This window comes from Sebastes fasciatus, chromosome 23 (assembly GCF_043250625.1).
Source record: "Sebastes fasciatus isolate fSebFas1 chromosome 23, fSebFas1.pri, whole genome shotgun sequence".
NCBI classification, from domain to species: domain Eukaryota; kingdom Metazoa; phylum Chordata; class Actinopteri; order Perciformes; family Sebastidae; genus Sebastes; species Sebastes fasciatus.
In genome coordinates, this window is record NC_133817.1 from 2,471,291 (window position 1) to 2,486,257 (window position 14,967).

The 14,967-nt window shown below is 43.6% G+C and overlaps 1 protein-coding gene across 5 annotated transcripts in view; it reads left to right on the forward strand.

The window, feature by feature from the left end:
- Positions 1-13,545, forward strand: part of scube1 (signal peptide, CUB domain, EGF-like 1) — a 104,837-nt gene extending 91,292 nt beyond the window's left edge. For 3 of the 5 annotated variants that reach the window (XM_074624890.1, XM_074624886.1, XM_074624888.1), the window contains 14 exons: positions 468-584; positions 1,293-1,415; positions 1,486-1,605; positions 3,705-3,803; positions 4,748-4,864; positions 5,028-5,189; positions 5,748-5,951; positions 6,065-6,226; positions 6,620-6,787; positions 7,884-8,045; positions 8,173-8,370; positions 8,486-8,638; positions 8,719-8,798; positions 8,887-13,545. In XM_074624890.1, coding sequence (XP_074480991.1) covers positions 468-584; positions 1,293-1,415; positions 1,486-1,605; positions 3,705-3,803; positions 4,748-4,864; positions 5,028-5,189; positions 5,748-5,951; positions 6,065-6,226; positions 6,620-6,787; positions 7,884-8,045; positions 8,173-8,370; positions 8,486-8,638; positions 8,719-8,798; positions 8,887-9,039 — 2,018 coding nt within the window. In that variant the 3' untranslated portion in view covers positions 9,040-13,545. The remainder of the gene's footprint in view (positions 1-467; positions 585-1,292; positions 1,416-1,485; positions 1,606-3,704; positions 3,804-4,747; positions 4,865-5,027; positions 5,190-5,747; positions 5,952-6,064; positions 6,227-6,619; positions 6,788-7,883; positions 8,046-8,172; positions 8,371-8,485; positions 8,639-8,718; positions 8,799-8,886) is intronic. The other 2 variants (XM_074624887.1, XM_074624889.1) reach the window with 1 other exon arrangement.
- Positions 13,546-14,967: the final 1,422 nt, after the last annotated feature.

Below are 14,967 nucleotides of genomic sequence, written 5' to 3' on the forward strand. Positions count from 1 at the left end.
CTAGGTTAGGTTTAGGAAAAGATGGTGGTTTGGGTTAAAATAAGTATGTTTGTTACGTAACTTAAGTAGATGCCGTTAGTTAAGTACGTTCTGTAACAAAAGTTCTGTAAAATAAGTCAACGTTGACTTGGTTTCATTCGGGACAGAAACAGCGGCCTCCTGGGTGAAAGTCCTGTGATTGTTTGACCTCCTCCTTATGTGGACTTTGTCGCTCTTTATATACTAACGTTACGTCACCTGACTTCCTTAGAGGCCCGGCTCACGATTACATGGGTTAAATGTGGATTACAGTGCATTACTTTTAGTAGATATAAGTCCGACCAGTAGATGAGAACAGCCTGTTCTGATTAGTCACTGATGATGACGTCTCTTTCAGTCACTGTGTCCACTTCCTGTCCCCAACCCTCTCCATTACATAGAGCTACAGTGTTTTCTCACCAGTCATGTGTCTCTTTGCTCTCCCTCAGACATTGACGAGTGCTCCTTCGAGAGAACCTGTGACCACACCTGCATCAACTACCCAGGCAGCTTCGAGTGCGTGTGCAAGAAGGGCCACATCCTGTACGGCCTCACTCACTGTGGAGGTGAGACTCTGATGCTCAGATCCGTCGCACCGCTGCAACAACGAGCTGTTTGACACGGCCGAAGTGTGTGTGTGTGTGTGTGACGGAGCAGATCAAATGTGTGTGTGCATCTGAAAGGGAAATGCGAAGGTGAGGGGTCAGCGAGCGTGTGCAGACGGCTGCTGCTGAAAGCACTCTCACACCTCAGTTCCTCTGAATCACTGTAACGTCTCCCTGAGGTTCAGGTGTGTAGAGTGTTTACAGTGTGAGTCTCTGTTGGTTTGTCTGCTCGTCACACACCTGTAGCTCTGTACAGGTCTGACTGTCCTGTTGTTCCACTGACTGACGTCACTGATAGAAAGGTGGAGGGAGCGTGATCACACATCTGTATCAACATAGACATACACTCAGTTGTCAGTTTATTAGGTACACCAGCAATTGTGCATTTTGCAATAAAAGCAACACGTTTGGCACAGACGTAGATATCGGGACAAAATAGGCGATCCATTTTCTAAGTCTGATCTCAACTGTTTTCTCTCCTGAGTTTATGACTTAAGAACACGTGAAAAAAGGTTTTGCCAGGATCATCTTTCTAAATTCCGTAATTTTTTTTCATCAGTGAAAACATGTTTGTTTGTGCCTATAATCCAGAACTTGTTGTCCACCCTAATATGTCTTCTAATTCACTCACTCTCTGGCTATAATGCTCTCTGTGTGCTTGTGTCTCAGACATCGATGAGTGCAGCATCAGCAACGGGAGCTGCGAGTACGGCTGCATCAACACTCAGGGCGGCTACGAGTGTGTGTGTCCACCCGGACAGAAGCTCCACTGGAACAAGAAGGACTGCATCGGTAAGCACCGACTCTGGGTGTGTGTGTCCAGGTGGTTGTCATGGTGATGTGACTCTGTGTGTTCCCTCAGAGGCGGTGAAGTGTCTGCCCAATGGGAAGCCAGCACCACGAGCCCAGCTGACGTGCACCAAGAGCGGAGGGGCGGAGATCTGCTCGCTCTCCTGCCCCTCCAACGCCCTCTTCCTCGCAGGTACACGCACACACACACACACACACACGCACGCACGCACGCACGCACGCACACATGCACGCATTTTTATTGAATTAGTAAAAAAATGCATATATTAATCAAGGATAAAAAATATTTCTGCAGTCTTTGATGGAATAAACAACAGTCATCCTTCCTCCTTATTATCTTTGCTAGAAGCCCAATAAATACTTTTAAAATGTTATTTTAAAATGTTTCTCTGATCTTAGCATATATTTTTCTGTCCTATTAAAATATAGGTTCATTAGAGTTATTTTTTTTTTTTAAATGGCATACTTTCCCAACTTCAGAACCCTACCTTCCATCTAAAATGTTCTAAACAATTAAAATAACTGAACGTATTATTGTGAAGTACATTTTGCAGCACCTTCAAGGTGACATCTTCAGTAGAGCTGCGACAATCAATCGATTATTTCTCAAATATTAAATTGATCGCGACTATTTTGACGGTCGATTAATCGATTTGAGTAATGTTTTCAAGAAAAAAAGTAAAGATTCTCTGATTCCAGCTTCTTAAATGTGAATATTTTCTGGTTTCTTTCCTCCTCTAGGACAGCAAACGGAATTATCTTTGAGTTGTTGTGGACAAAACGACATTTGAGGACGTCATCTTTGGCTTATATATATATATAAATTAAATAAATAAATATTTATATAAATTGAATAAATAAATACATGTATATATATATATAGAATAATTAAATATATATATATATATATACATATATATATATTTATTCATTCATTCATTCATTTATTTATTTTTTCTGTGGAATATCTCAGTTTTGGGATGTACTATAGAGAGACTATGAGAGGTGTCTGGTATCATTAATACTTGCATTAGTTGTTTTTTTTACCTTTCTCGTTGTCTTGTCACTTTTTCTCTTTTTTTTTGTCAATTCACCTTATGGACCTTGATGTTCAGATCAGGGTTGGGATCTATAAAGATGGGTTAGATATATATATATATATGTGTTAGTGTGTCTGTTGGAAGTGGTCTGGGTGTAAAGGAGGTTACTTAAGATGGGAAACAATGAGATCTATTTCTTTGCGGCATTACTCTTTATCCATGTAACTTTATTTCAATAGAAATATACTATATTATATTATTATATATACTACAGATTGGGCATTAATGTTGGTGAAACTCCTGTAAATGCCTCTAAAATGCCCTACGCAGTAATCTGTAGTGTTCCAGCTGTCATGCTGAACACGCTGCTGTCCTCTGGTGGCGACAGCTCGCCGTCGCAGCTCTCCGTACCATCCTCTCCTCTGGATGCCACTGATGCTTGACGAAGGCTCTCTCTCTCTCTCTCTCTCTCTCTTTATTGCTGTATTCGTTGCCTCCTCCGGGGGTATTGGGGGTATGGGGGGGGCTCTCCACTCAGACTGATGTGTTTTTCTCTCTGCAAGGTCTTCTTGGCTTCTCCCCGTCCAGCACTTTGTCTGGCCCCCCCGGCCTCTCCTCCTGCCATAGTACTTAACACACGTCTGTAAATCGATTACGTTCTTTGATCACGCCTTTTTTTCCAATCGCTCCCGTTTGACTTGGCCGCCGCGGCGTGAGAATGATGGAGAGCTCTCAGGCATGAAGTGAAATATTTGTTTTTCTGTCTTTCTGGAGAGCGTGTTAAGTTTAAGGGAGAGAGAGAGAGAGCCATGTGAATTCCTGTGGCTTTAATGCAGCCCGGGCTCTTATTTAATCATCTCACTTTTTATGACCTCTGAAGGCTTCATCCCTCATTTCTCACTGGAAATGTGTGCATCAGGATTCATAGATCTTTCATTTAGAGCTTTAATTTCTCAATAAGGGTTGAAGGTCACATGGCAGCAGAGTGTCCTCTGGGCTGAATACAGGAGGACGGCATTCATTAAATTCTTGTTAATCCTCAGGACTGTGCGTGGCGCCGCCCGCCGCCAAGTGAAACACACATGCTTCCATACCATAACCGTGATCACTCAATCCTTCAGACCAAATAAAAACTCTCAGCCTCCCTAACCGCTCATCATCATGTCTGATTTCTCTTTTCTCACCACCGTAGCCTAATATATATGTGTGTGTGTGTGTGTGTTTCTAACAGACTCGGAGAACAGCTACACGCTGAGCTGCGGCGTTCCCGTCCAGGCTGGTAAAGCTCCTCAGAAGAGGAACGCCACCACTGCCTTACCCACCTGTGCCGGTACAGTAGTCTAACTATCACTCAGAATGTTCCTCATAAAATGATGATGTTATAATCTCAAACATATATCTGATTAGACGTTAGGAGGTAATAAACATCTTCACAGTTCTACTAATCTTAAAGGGACTCTTGTTAACAGTGACACCTGTGTGGCCGGTAAGTCAACGCCAACGAGCATCGGTCAAAACAGTGAGGAGACACGCACGACAGTGACGGGCATCATGTTGATTAATGTTAGGAACCAGCCAGCTAAAACCACGATAACACTTTATGTTTCAGCTGCTTGGTAGTAATGTTAGCTGACCAAACGAAGGTCTCTCCATGAATCAATGCTGATCCTGTAGTGCATTTGGTTTGCAATCAGAGCAGACTGGGCTTTTTCTCTTAAAGAGACAGTCGCTAATGTTACGACCCGGCCTGGCGGAAATCCTGGCGCAACATGAATAATAACAACCAGCAACGACCGACTAGGCTATAGCAAAATAATAAACAAAACAGAGCTCAACAACCTAAACTTACCCACTTCAAAGAAAGGAAACAAAAGATAAATACTAACCGAACTCCTACGAAAAATACAGGAGAAAAAAGGGTTAAACAAACGGCTGCCTACCCGTACCGAACCGAAAGGAGAGCCCGCTGGGACTGAGGGAACATACACAAAATACAGAAATCAATGTTCATACGACCTCGGGGTCGGAACACTTCCCTCCTTAAAGGTCGAACAGTTCTCCCCCAAATAAATGTTTGATTCCTGAACGGAGCGTTTCAGACAGAAACCCACAATACAAGTATGAACCTGGAAATGAGCACGATGTGTCTCCTTTTATAAAATGTTATATGACATAATTACTTGAGAGAGGATAAAGAAGTATGACATAATGTAAACACACCTGTGGTTTATGCTAAATCCTGATTACCAGTCTGTGTGCTGTGTGTTAATAAAGACACGCTGGCTCCACCCATCAAGCAGAAGGCCAGGTTCAAGATCAAAGACGCCAAGTGTCACCTGAGGCCCCGCAACAAGGAGAAACACCGAGATACCTCCCGGCAGAACCTGCCAGGTAAACACGTCGTCACACACCACCGTCTATAATCTATACTTTAACTGAAAGCTACTTATCTCTACTGCTTAAAGTATAACATGTTGTGATCTTTTACCTGATGACTCTCCATCTCCTCCTCCTCTTCCTCATTCTTCTTCACCTCTGTTTTCTTTCCACCTAGTAGGAGGCCAGTTCCCCTGCACCGATGACTGCCAGGTAACTTTCGTTAACCTCAAGTGCGACTCGTCTAAGAAGCGCCGACGAGGACGCAAATCTCCTTCGAAGGAGGTTTCCCACATCACAGCGGAGTTTGAGATGGAGATGAAGGAGGAAGAAGCCTCAGGTGGGATGTTCTTTCTTACCTGTTTTGAGAAAAACCTACCTGTTATTGCAAAAAAATAAAAGAGGTTACCAGTGGTGGAAAGTAACAAAGTAGAACCGTAGCTGTCCGCTGCCTCGGCATCTCATGCCTCTGTGACTATCGATTCCTCTCATTGATGCTTTCCAACAGTTACGCTGCACAGTGACGCGTACGCACACTGTATCATGTTTCAGTTTGGTCGGCATCACAGTCCTGACTGGTTAAATAACAGAGCTACTAACGTTAACGGAGGTGCCATTGAGTTATTATTATGAAGCGTTCATGGTCAGCTCAGTAAAATGACCATTGGGTGAAGATAAATTAGAACATTATCATGATGTGTTCAGTCGTAAAATTAAGTTTTTGGCGAGAAACTTGAATAAATCCAGTTGTTTGTAGATGTTTTCACATCAATATAAAATAGATATTAGAGAGGGAATTATGACCTGTTTAACTTCATAACAACTTACCAAGATTTTTTTTTGTAAGTTTGTCTTTTTATTTGAGTTTGTTAAAGACGAACACCCGCTTCTTCCTCAGACACGTGTAACGTGGACTGCGTGCGGGAGAGGATGAAGCAGAAGCTGCAGAGCGCCATGCGGACGCTCAGGAAGTCCATCAACAAGCAGCAGTTCTACATCCAGTTCTCCGGGACGGAGTACGAGGTGGCCCAGAAACCGTCCCGGCTGCCGGACGGAACCGAGGCCTGCAGCACGGGACAAGTCCTCCGAGACGGAAAGTGTGGTAAGGAAGTCACATATTTGTACTAGTCGTGTGTCATGATGTAGCTTCCTCTGTCAGAATGAGGAAGATCTCTTCTATTCTCTTCTAATCTTTTCTATTCTCTTCCTCCTCAGTGAGCTGTGGCTTGGGGACGTTCTACAGCGGCGAGCAGGAGCAGTGCGTCCAGTGTCCTTCAGGGACGTACCAGGACACCGGGGGTCAGCTGTCCTGTGAGCCGTGTCCCAGCACCGAAGGACAGGGCATCGCCGGTGCCAAGAACGTGTCCCAGTGTGGAGGTAACTCACCATCCCATCATCATACAGTCATGAAACAACAGCTGTCTTAATCATATTAACACTCAGGAGCTGGTCCATTCTCAGCATGCAGCCCGTTAGAGAACCGTAGATATTAACACTCAGGAGCTGGTCCATTCTCAGCATGCAGCCCGTTAGAGAACCTTAGATGGAGACTTTAGTTTCCCTCTTTTATCTCTGCTGGAAGGTGGGATATTTAAATGTTCCTTTAAGTGCAATAGCAGTGCTGCAGGTATACATATGTTGGGTTGGCACCACCTAGTGGTCAGTCATGCAAAGTGAATCTGAGCTACATCTACAAGACAGACAGATCCTGCACCGAGAAACACAACAGAGGAAGTGAAGACAGGTGATTTTCTGTTGTCCTTTCCTCAGGTCAGTGTCCAGCGGGTCACTTCTCCGCCGACGGGTTCCGACCGTGCCAGGTCTGTCAGCTGGGCTCCTACCAGCCAGAACTGGGCCGAGTCCTCTGCTTCCTCTGCGGAGGAGGTCTCATGACCAAGTACGAAGCATCAACGTCCTTCAGGGACTGTGAGGCCAAAGGTGAGGCTTTGTGTGTCAGTGTGTGTCAGATAGTGTTCATCTCTATATGTCTACTGTATGTATTTCTTCAGTTACTACGCACGCCATCTAATCAGCACCGGGACATTTAGTGCAACAGCTAAGGCAAGTTTATTTATATAGCACATTTCAGCAACAAGGTAAAGTGTATGGAAAGCATTGTGACAAATTGCAAGAGAAACACATTATAAAAAGCCATTTAAATACAATTAAAATCAGTGATTAAAGAGCTGAGAGAATAGAACATAAGAACAAGCTAAATAGAAGAAGAGAAGATATAAAATACAAGAATAAAAGTTACAGTGCAGTGATTAAGAAACTGATTTGATAAAAGGCAGCGGCAAACAGAAAAGTCTTCAGCCTTGATTTATTACCTCAGTAAACATTGTAAACATGAGTTTATGGTCTCAATCGCTAGTTTCAAGTCTTCTTCAATACAGCATGATGTTCATTTAGTAAATTATGGTCCCATTTAGAGTCACATACACAGTTGGATTTAGCTCCACCCTCTGGTGTTACTTCTGGTTCCATAAAAAACCAAGATGACGACGGCCAAAATGCCAAACTTGAGGCTTCAAAATCGTAGTCAACAAACCAACGGGTGACGTCACGGTGACTACGTCCACTTCTTCTGTACAGTCTGTGGGATTACCATGATATCTGGTAGCGTCAGCACTGTTAGCATTAAGCTCAAAGCTCTGCTGCCTGTTTAATATTCCAGAGATCGCTCCTCGGCGTTCTCTTCATCTCGTGTAACTGAAGCTTTTTATCTGCCACTTTAAAGCTGCGTATGTGAAAACTGGATATTTGCAGCGACACAAGCCATTCGTCAGCACTTTCCATTGTTAACGCCGTCATAACGTAGATGTGTGCACGAGATGGCAGTTTGCTCATGTACATGATAAAGTCATCTATACGAGGTTTAGTGCTTTGTTTATGTGCCTGCTTTGTAATGTAGACGTGAATAATATCACAGCTGTGTGATGGATCTTGTCGATGGCCTGCTGTTCATCCTCATTCACTGTATACTGTGTGTGTGTGTGTGTGTGTGTGTGTGTGTGTGCGTGTTCCTCCTCAGTGCACTGTGCTCCTGGACATTACTACAACTCCAGCACCCACCGCTGCATCCGCTGCCCAGCAGGAACCTACCAGTCGGAGTTTGGGCAGAACTACTGCATCACCTGCCCGGGGAACACCACCACCGACTTTGACGGAGCCACCAACGTCTCCCACTGCAAAAGTAACGCCGCTTGATTGGTGTTCAAGTGTTTAACTGATCCAGAGTGATCGATAATGAGAGCCAGAGGAGAATAGACCTCAAGTCCAGTACACGTTGCATAACAGTGTTTCTGTGATTTTGCCCTCAGACCAGCTGTGTGGAGGTGAGCTGGGAGAATACACGGGCTACATCGAGTCTCCCAACTACCCCGGAGACTACCCGTCCAACGTGGACTGCGTCTGGACCATCAACCCGCCGCACAAGAGGCGGATTCTCATCGTGGTGCCAGAGATCTTCCTCCCCATTGAGGACGAATGCGGAGACGTGCTCGTCATGAGGAAGAGCGGTAAAGACGAAATAATAATAATTCAGATCATTTCTACCAGAACGGAACTGATGGGACGGGTTTATGGTCTGACGTGGTGAAGTACCATTCTGACCCGTTTGTACCTTTCCTCCAGCCCTTCCCACCTCCATCACCACCTACGAGACGTGTCAGACCTACGAGCGACCCATCGCCTTCACCTCTCGCTCGCGCAAGCTCTGGATTCAGTTTAAGTCCAACGAGGGCAACAGCGCTAAAGGCTTCCAGGTTCCATACGTCACCTACGATGGTGAGTCAGCCGAGTTAGATCTAATCTCACATACTGCCTTCACTCTGTATCCTCCGTCACTAAACCCTGTTCTGTTCCAGAGGACTACCAGCAGCTGATAGAGGACATAGTGCGAGACGGCCGGCTCTACGCCTCCGAGAACCACCAGGAGATACTGAAGGTATGGACGGATCCAGTAACATTACCAGACCTCACCTCATGTGATCGGTTCTGGTGGGATGACGCTCTCTTTGTCCTCCCCCCCGCAGGACAAGAAGCTGATAAAGGCCCTGTTTGACGTGCTGGCTCATCCCCAGAACTACTTCAGGTACACAGCGCAGGAGTCCAAAGAGATGTTCCCTCGCTCCTTCATCAAGCTGCTGCGCTCCAAAGTCACCAGGTTCCTAAGGCCATACAAATAGACGGGGGGGCTCTCCACTGTCCTGTCCTTAAAGACCCCCCCCTCCGTCATCCTGCATCATTCCAAATCAACTAAATGTACCCCCCTCCCCTCCCTTACCTCGTCTTCTTCTCTCCTGCTTTGGTCAATACTTTGATGTAAACGTTCTGCGACTAAACATCTCCATTTCCTGTTGGTCACATGATGCCTTTCCTCATCTTTGACCCTTTCATTAGTAACATTACCTGACCCCCCCTCCCCTCCAGTTAGCTTTGAGTCCCTGGTCCAGACCTTTGAATCCGCCCGCTCCACCGAGTTCATCTGACGGTTTCTCGGTTAAAAAGCAGTCGAGCCGATGAGCGCCGAAAATGGGAACAACGGCGTTGTCAAACCGTTGTCAAGATGATGATGGAAACGGAGTGTAACGTTCTGTCATATATCAGGCTCTTTGTGTAAGGTTTGACCGATACGGGTTTATGCAGGCCAGTATTCATATTTTTATAACGTAGCTACCGGTTGCTGGCTGTAGTTTCATATATAATGGACGGTTATTAATCTTATCATCTAACTCTTGGCAAGAAAGCCAATTTCCCAAAATGTAGGACTATTCCTTTAAAAAATAGTGTGTTAGCAATCTGTAAAGTCATAAATGACTATTATTAAGCATTCCTGAAGTACATATTATCGTAAGGTATTTAGTAAACGTCCAGTATCAGCAAACCAATGTATCGGTCAAACCCTATAAACTATTTCCTCTTCTCTCCCGACCCTCCCCACATTCCTTCACTTCCTTCGTTAAAACCCTTTCTCTTTCTTTCCTTCCTTCCTCCTCGTTTTATTTTGCTCTGCTTTGTTTCCTGTGTTGTTGTTGTTGTTGTTTTTGTAATATTTATACTGAACATGTCAGAACTTGCAGAAGCATCACATCACAGATGTACAACGCACATACAGATGTGTGAGACGTGTATGTTTGTGTGGACATACACGGGTGTACGTTGCGTGATGTGTTGAGACGTTTTGGCCCCCACACAGTGTACATGGATGTATTCTGAATTGGATTTCGTTTTTGGCCCCGACGTGCACGAGACAGAAAACAACTGGTGCACTTAAACAAATATATTTTAACATGGAAAATGATTTGAAAGAAGAAATGTTAAAGTGGGGAAACCAGGTACCGGTAAAGATTAAACGGGGTGAATCAGAAAGTCTATATTGTAATTTTTTTTAAATAATAATAAAAAAAAAGATATATAACAAGATGAGATAAACTACCTGCAAGTAACAGAGTGTTACTTTAGAGAGAAATGTATGTGATGTAACTAATATTTGGAACTTTAATTGCACTTGAATTTTATATTTTAAACTGTAGGAAAAAAAAAGATCTAAGTTACGTATTTGTTACCTTTTTTTTTTTGTGTTGTTTTGAAATGTGCCACATGTGGCGGTGGCGATGAGCGAGGAAACGCAGCAGCGTTTTCTGTTATCGACCGCACTCTGTAGCTCGCAGTGACCCCTAAGATCTCTCAGTTACAGAAGCTTCACACACTTAACACACACACAGCGAGAAAAAAACATATATAGGCTGAAGCTTCAGCATCTCGTACGTTAAACTAATCCGCAAAATCAGCCCAGTCGCACAGTGGTTCGTAAAATAGTCGCAAAATGTAATGTATTGATTCGTGGACGTAGACGTAAATTTAAAAAACATGTTCGTGATGGTCAGCACGAAATCAATTCGTATGTAATCCACGGAATTGTGAACCGGGAAGTATAAAGTGCGGCGTCAAAAAACACCGGACTTTTGCCCTAGAGACCGGTGTTAATGTCAAAGTTGATTTATATGTCACGTAACTTCCGTAGTTAAGTTACGACACTTCCGGAGTTATTTTAATCCAAACTGCGATCTTTTCCTAAACCTAGCCTAAGCTAACTAAATAGTTTTTGTCACGTAACTTCCGTACTTAAGTTGCAGCACTTCTGGAGTTATTTTATCCCAGCTGCGATCTTTTCCTAAACCTAACTAAGTTGTTTTTGTCACGTAACTTCCATATTTAAGTTACGCCACTTCCGGTGTTATTTTAACCCATACCGCAATCTTTTCCTAAACCTAACTAAGTTGTTTTTGTCACGTAACTTCCATATTTAAGTTACACCACTTCCGGAGTTATTTTAACCCAAACTGCGACGTTTTCCTAAACCTAACTAAGTACTTCTGTTCCCGTAACTTCTGTACTTAAGTTACAACACTTCCGGTGTTATTTTAATCAAACCTGCGATCTTTTCCTAAACCTGAGTAGTTTGTTGCCTAACCCTAACCAAGTTGATCTATTCCTAAACCTAACTAAGAAATTTTATTTTGAAAAGACTGGAGCAGAAATCGACACATGCGTCACGTGTTGCTGGACATTCGTAGGAAAACGCACAAAACATACGTTGTTGAAAGTCGTGCTGAGCGTCACGAACAAAGAAATGGACTCGTGTTTATGTAGACGAATCAAATAGATTAAATTTGGAGACTATTTAACGAGCTGCCGTGACGAGACTGAGTTAACTCACCACCTCTACAGTTTGTCTGTGTTTTCACTGGCCAGCCCTGCTTCATGTCCTATAGCTGCCAGAGAGAAGAAGCATCATCATAAAAGCTTCTTGTATGATGGCACTACTTACATACCGTACTACATACAGTATACGCCTAAAATAAAACTACGTAACAATATCTGCATCCACTCAGATGCATCTCTTTCCATTACATAGGGAGTATAGTGTGTATACTATGCTGTTCTTTTATAACCCAACTAAATGTTTCTGTGTCATTCCCGATGGTACTAATATGTCTATAAAACCCTTATACCGTGTATTTGAAGATGGGCTCTGTTATCTGCACAATGCGACTGGAGTTGGAGAACATGTGATGTGTGACTGGAGGTGAATGTAGCGGCAGCGGGAACAAGAGGCATCTCCTATCTGTGTGTCCGTAGCAGCTGCAGCTCGTCGACTGTAAGCTGGTGAACTTGATCTGTGTTGTTCATAAAGAAGCCCCTCATATCTGATCAAACATCCCTTATTAAACGCCTGTTAACATGAAGAGAGAAGGTTCTCCGTCTTTGTGCTGAGCACGAGGAACACGAGGGAGCGTCGGTGCTCGGCTCAGTGATTATTAGATTAAAGGACCAAACTGGAGGTTTTGAGTGTTTTAGCCCGTTAACTACATATTGTGTATACTGCTCAGTATTCTTCTAAAGCGTAGGATCTCAGGTTTCCTACTTTCCAGATGGCCATTGGTCTTTGCACTCACATTATCCCGTTCATGACATCCACATTGAATTATTGAGGCTGTTTGAACATACACCTAAATACAAATATACCTACATAAATAAATTCGGATTTCACTCGCAACACAAGACCGCCAGCATCACACACAACGCTTCTGTCGCCATGATTCACAGTTGCTTCAACCGCCTCCCCGATGACGTCTGAACTCGCGCATGATCGGAGAATACGACGTGCCGTGATCGGTCGTGGTCATACGTGTAGTCTTGCCAGTCACCCGACCAAGACACTGTAATAATTTATGGCGCTGTGATCGTTAGATCTGACATGGTTCAATCAGTCTGATCCCGGCATTAAGCCGGCCCTGCCTGTTGTGAGGGGGACGGCTCAAAGGTAAAAATCACAAATCAATGCTCTCCACACACTATCGGAACAAAACTGTTAAATGTATCATTACGTGTCGTTATGTGTCAGCTCTCTCACATTTTACACATCTGTTAAGATTTGTAAAATCTTGTAGTGCGGGCAAGACTTAACTTTAGATTTTCATCGTGCATTAAAATGAAACCAATAAGACAGGAAGGTAGGAAATCAATCCAAAAACTTGGTCTGCAGTTACGTAAAGTATTTGGAATTAACGGGCTGAAGCAAGCAAAACTACAGGTACAGTATGGTCCTGCATGGCACTGAGCTGGTCAGTTTTTTTTATTGCAAATTAAGATATCAAATGGAGAGAACCAATAAAAAATCTTTTTAAAATTTTACAGGCATTGGCTGATAATCACCCCCTTAAAGTAGGTTTAACTGTAAGCCCAAATCATCGGTGACGTCACTGGATCATCCGATGAATCCCCCCACCCCTAAGTAAAAGCATACTGTGGTTAGACGGTATCGTTCCAGTTCACACAGACAAGTCATGGTACGGCCTACTTCCTGTTTGAGGTGGGCGCTGTTCAATATGATATGAAATGCTCTAAAAGTTATAATTGTTTTGTTTTTTTCTTCCTGAGAATGTATTCTATTGTGAATGAGTGTGTGTGTGTGTGAGAGAATGAATGTGTGTGTGAGTTGTTGTGATAGAGAAAGAGACTGTGTGTGTGTGTGTTTGTACTTTAGTCCAGTTTGTAGAGGAATAATTTTAACGTTTGTGTTAGTCGGTCGTTCCCAAAGAGAGAAACTGTAACGCAGTGTTGTGCCATTGTTTGGTCCATGAAACTCCAGTACTGAACAGATTAAATAAAACAGTAGCAGAAAAACACACCGGCTCGTCTCTTCTTTTGTGTGTCCGTGTAGATTCAGACTCCGACTCAGAGAGGAAGCCCCTCGGAGACGCTCCTATCTGCTCATTATATCTCTTATCTCTCCTCAGATGTGGCGCCGCGCTCCGTCACGCACAACCGGCCGGGAAATTTAGCTGACGCCGCTAATATTGCTCTTAATCTTCAAGCGACGCAATCTGTGCGGCAGATCTGGATGCTGCATCAGAAACACTCATCATCATCATCATCATCATCATCATCATCATCCACGCTGGGAGGAGGATTTTTTTTTCTCATTCCCATTCTCTGTCTTTGTCTTGGAAGGGAAGAGGAAGTGAGATAACCCCGTTTGAACCGCGCTGTCAGGACATCTACACTCTTCCTGTGCTCGTTCACCTACTTAATTTAAGTGACATTCGCTAGTTTCCAGGCGTTGATGAATCCTGCGGGTTGCCCACGTTGTCTTGTTAAAACAGCAGCAGGAGATCATGACTTCAGCAGAACGCTTGTGAAGCAAATCATGCAGCTGATCACTGAGTGATTGGAGGCTGATTCAGTTCACCTGTTGGCTCTTAAATGATCGTTGAGAGCAGCTTGGTGGTTCCCCTCTCGGCCAATCAGGTCGTGACGACGCCCCCTTTCTGTAGGGCTTAAAGAGAGGCGGGAATCTGCACCCCAGGTGTCTGATTCTGATCCCTCCTTCACTAACTGTAACATCTATTATCAGCCAACTCGGCTCTGTTTTAGGCCCTTTGGAGGTTCCTGTGCTCTTTTGTGTTTTGGGGCTCCTCCCAGAGCATCAACGAGGCTCACCAGGTTCCACTCCGCTCATCAACCTCTCCATAAAAGCTCTTCACTCTTCGTCTCGTTCGATTTGTTGCTTGCTGTTCTCTAGTGTTACCTTTTATTATATTATATTTATGAGGATGAATCAAGACCTTCTTCCAATAACCTGTACAGTATATCATTTACAAATCAATTCCAATATGCCATGATGACACATCAACATCTCTTTGAAACAAGGTAGTTATGACTCTGTCTTCTGTCTCGGTCTTATCTCTACTTTCTTATTAAGCAGTAACAACTTACAATATTTCTAATAAACAGTCACTGCAGTCTCTGCATGTGGACGAACCTCGCGTGTGTGTAATGTGCGACTAGAAGCCTGTCGAGTGTTTTGGCCAATCACAGATAAAAAAAATGAAATGCATTGAATTGAATTGATTTCTTGGCTGCCCTGCAGGTGTCGCTGTTGAAGCACTTTAATTATTTATTTATTATTAATTATTAATTTATTAAATAATGGATTTTTACCAAAGAGGAGAGAAGAATATTTTATAAATGATACTGAGATTTGAGCGATTAAAACTCATGTTTACTGAGGTCATAAATCAAGAGAGACTCATAGACTTCTATACAAC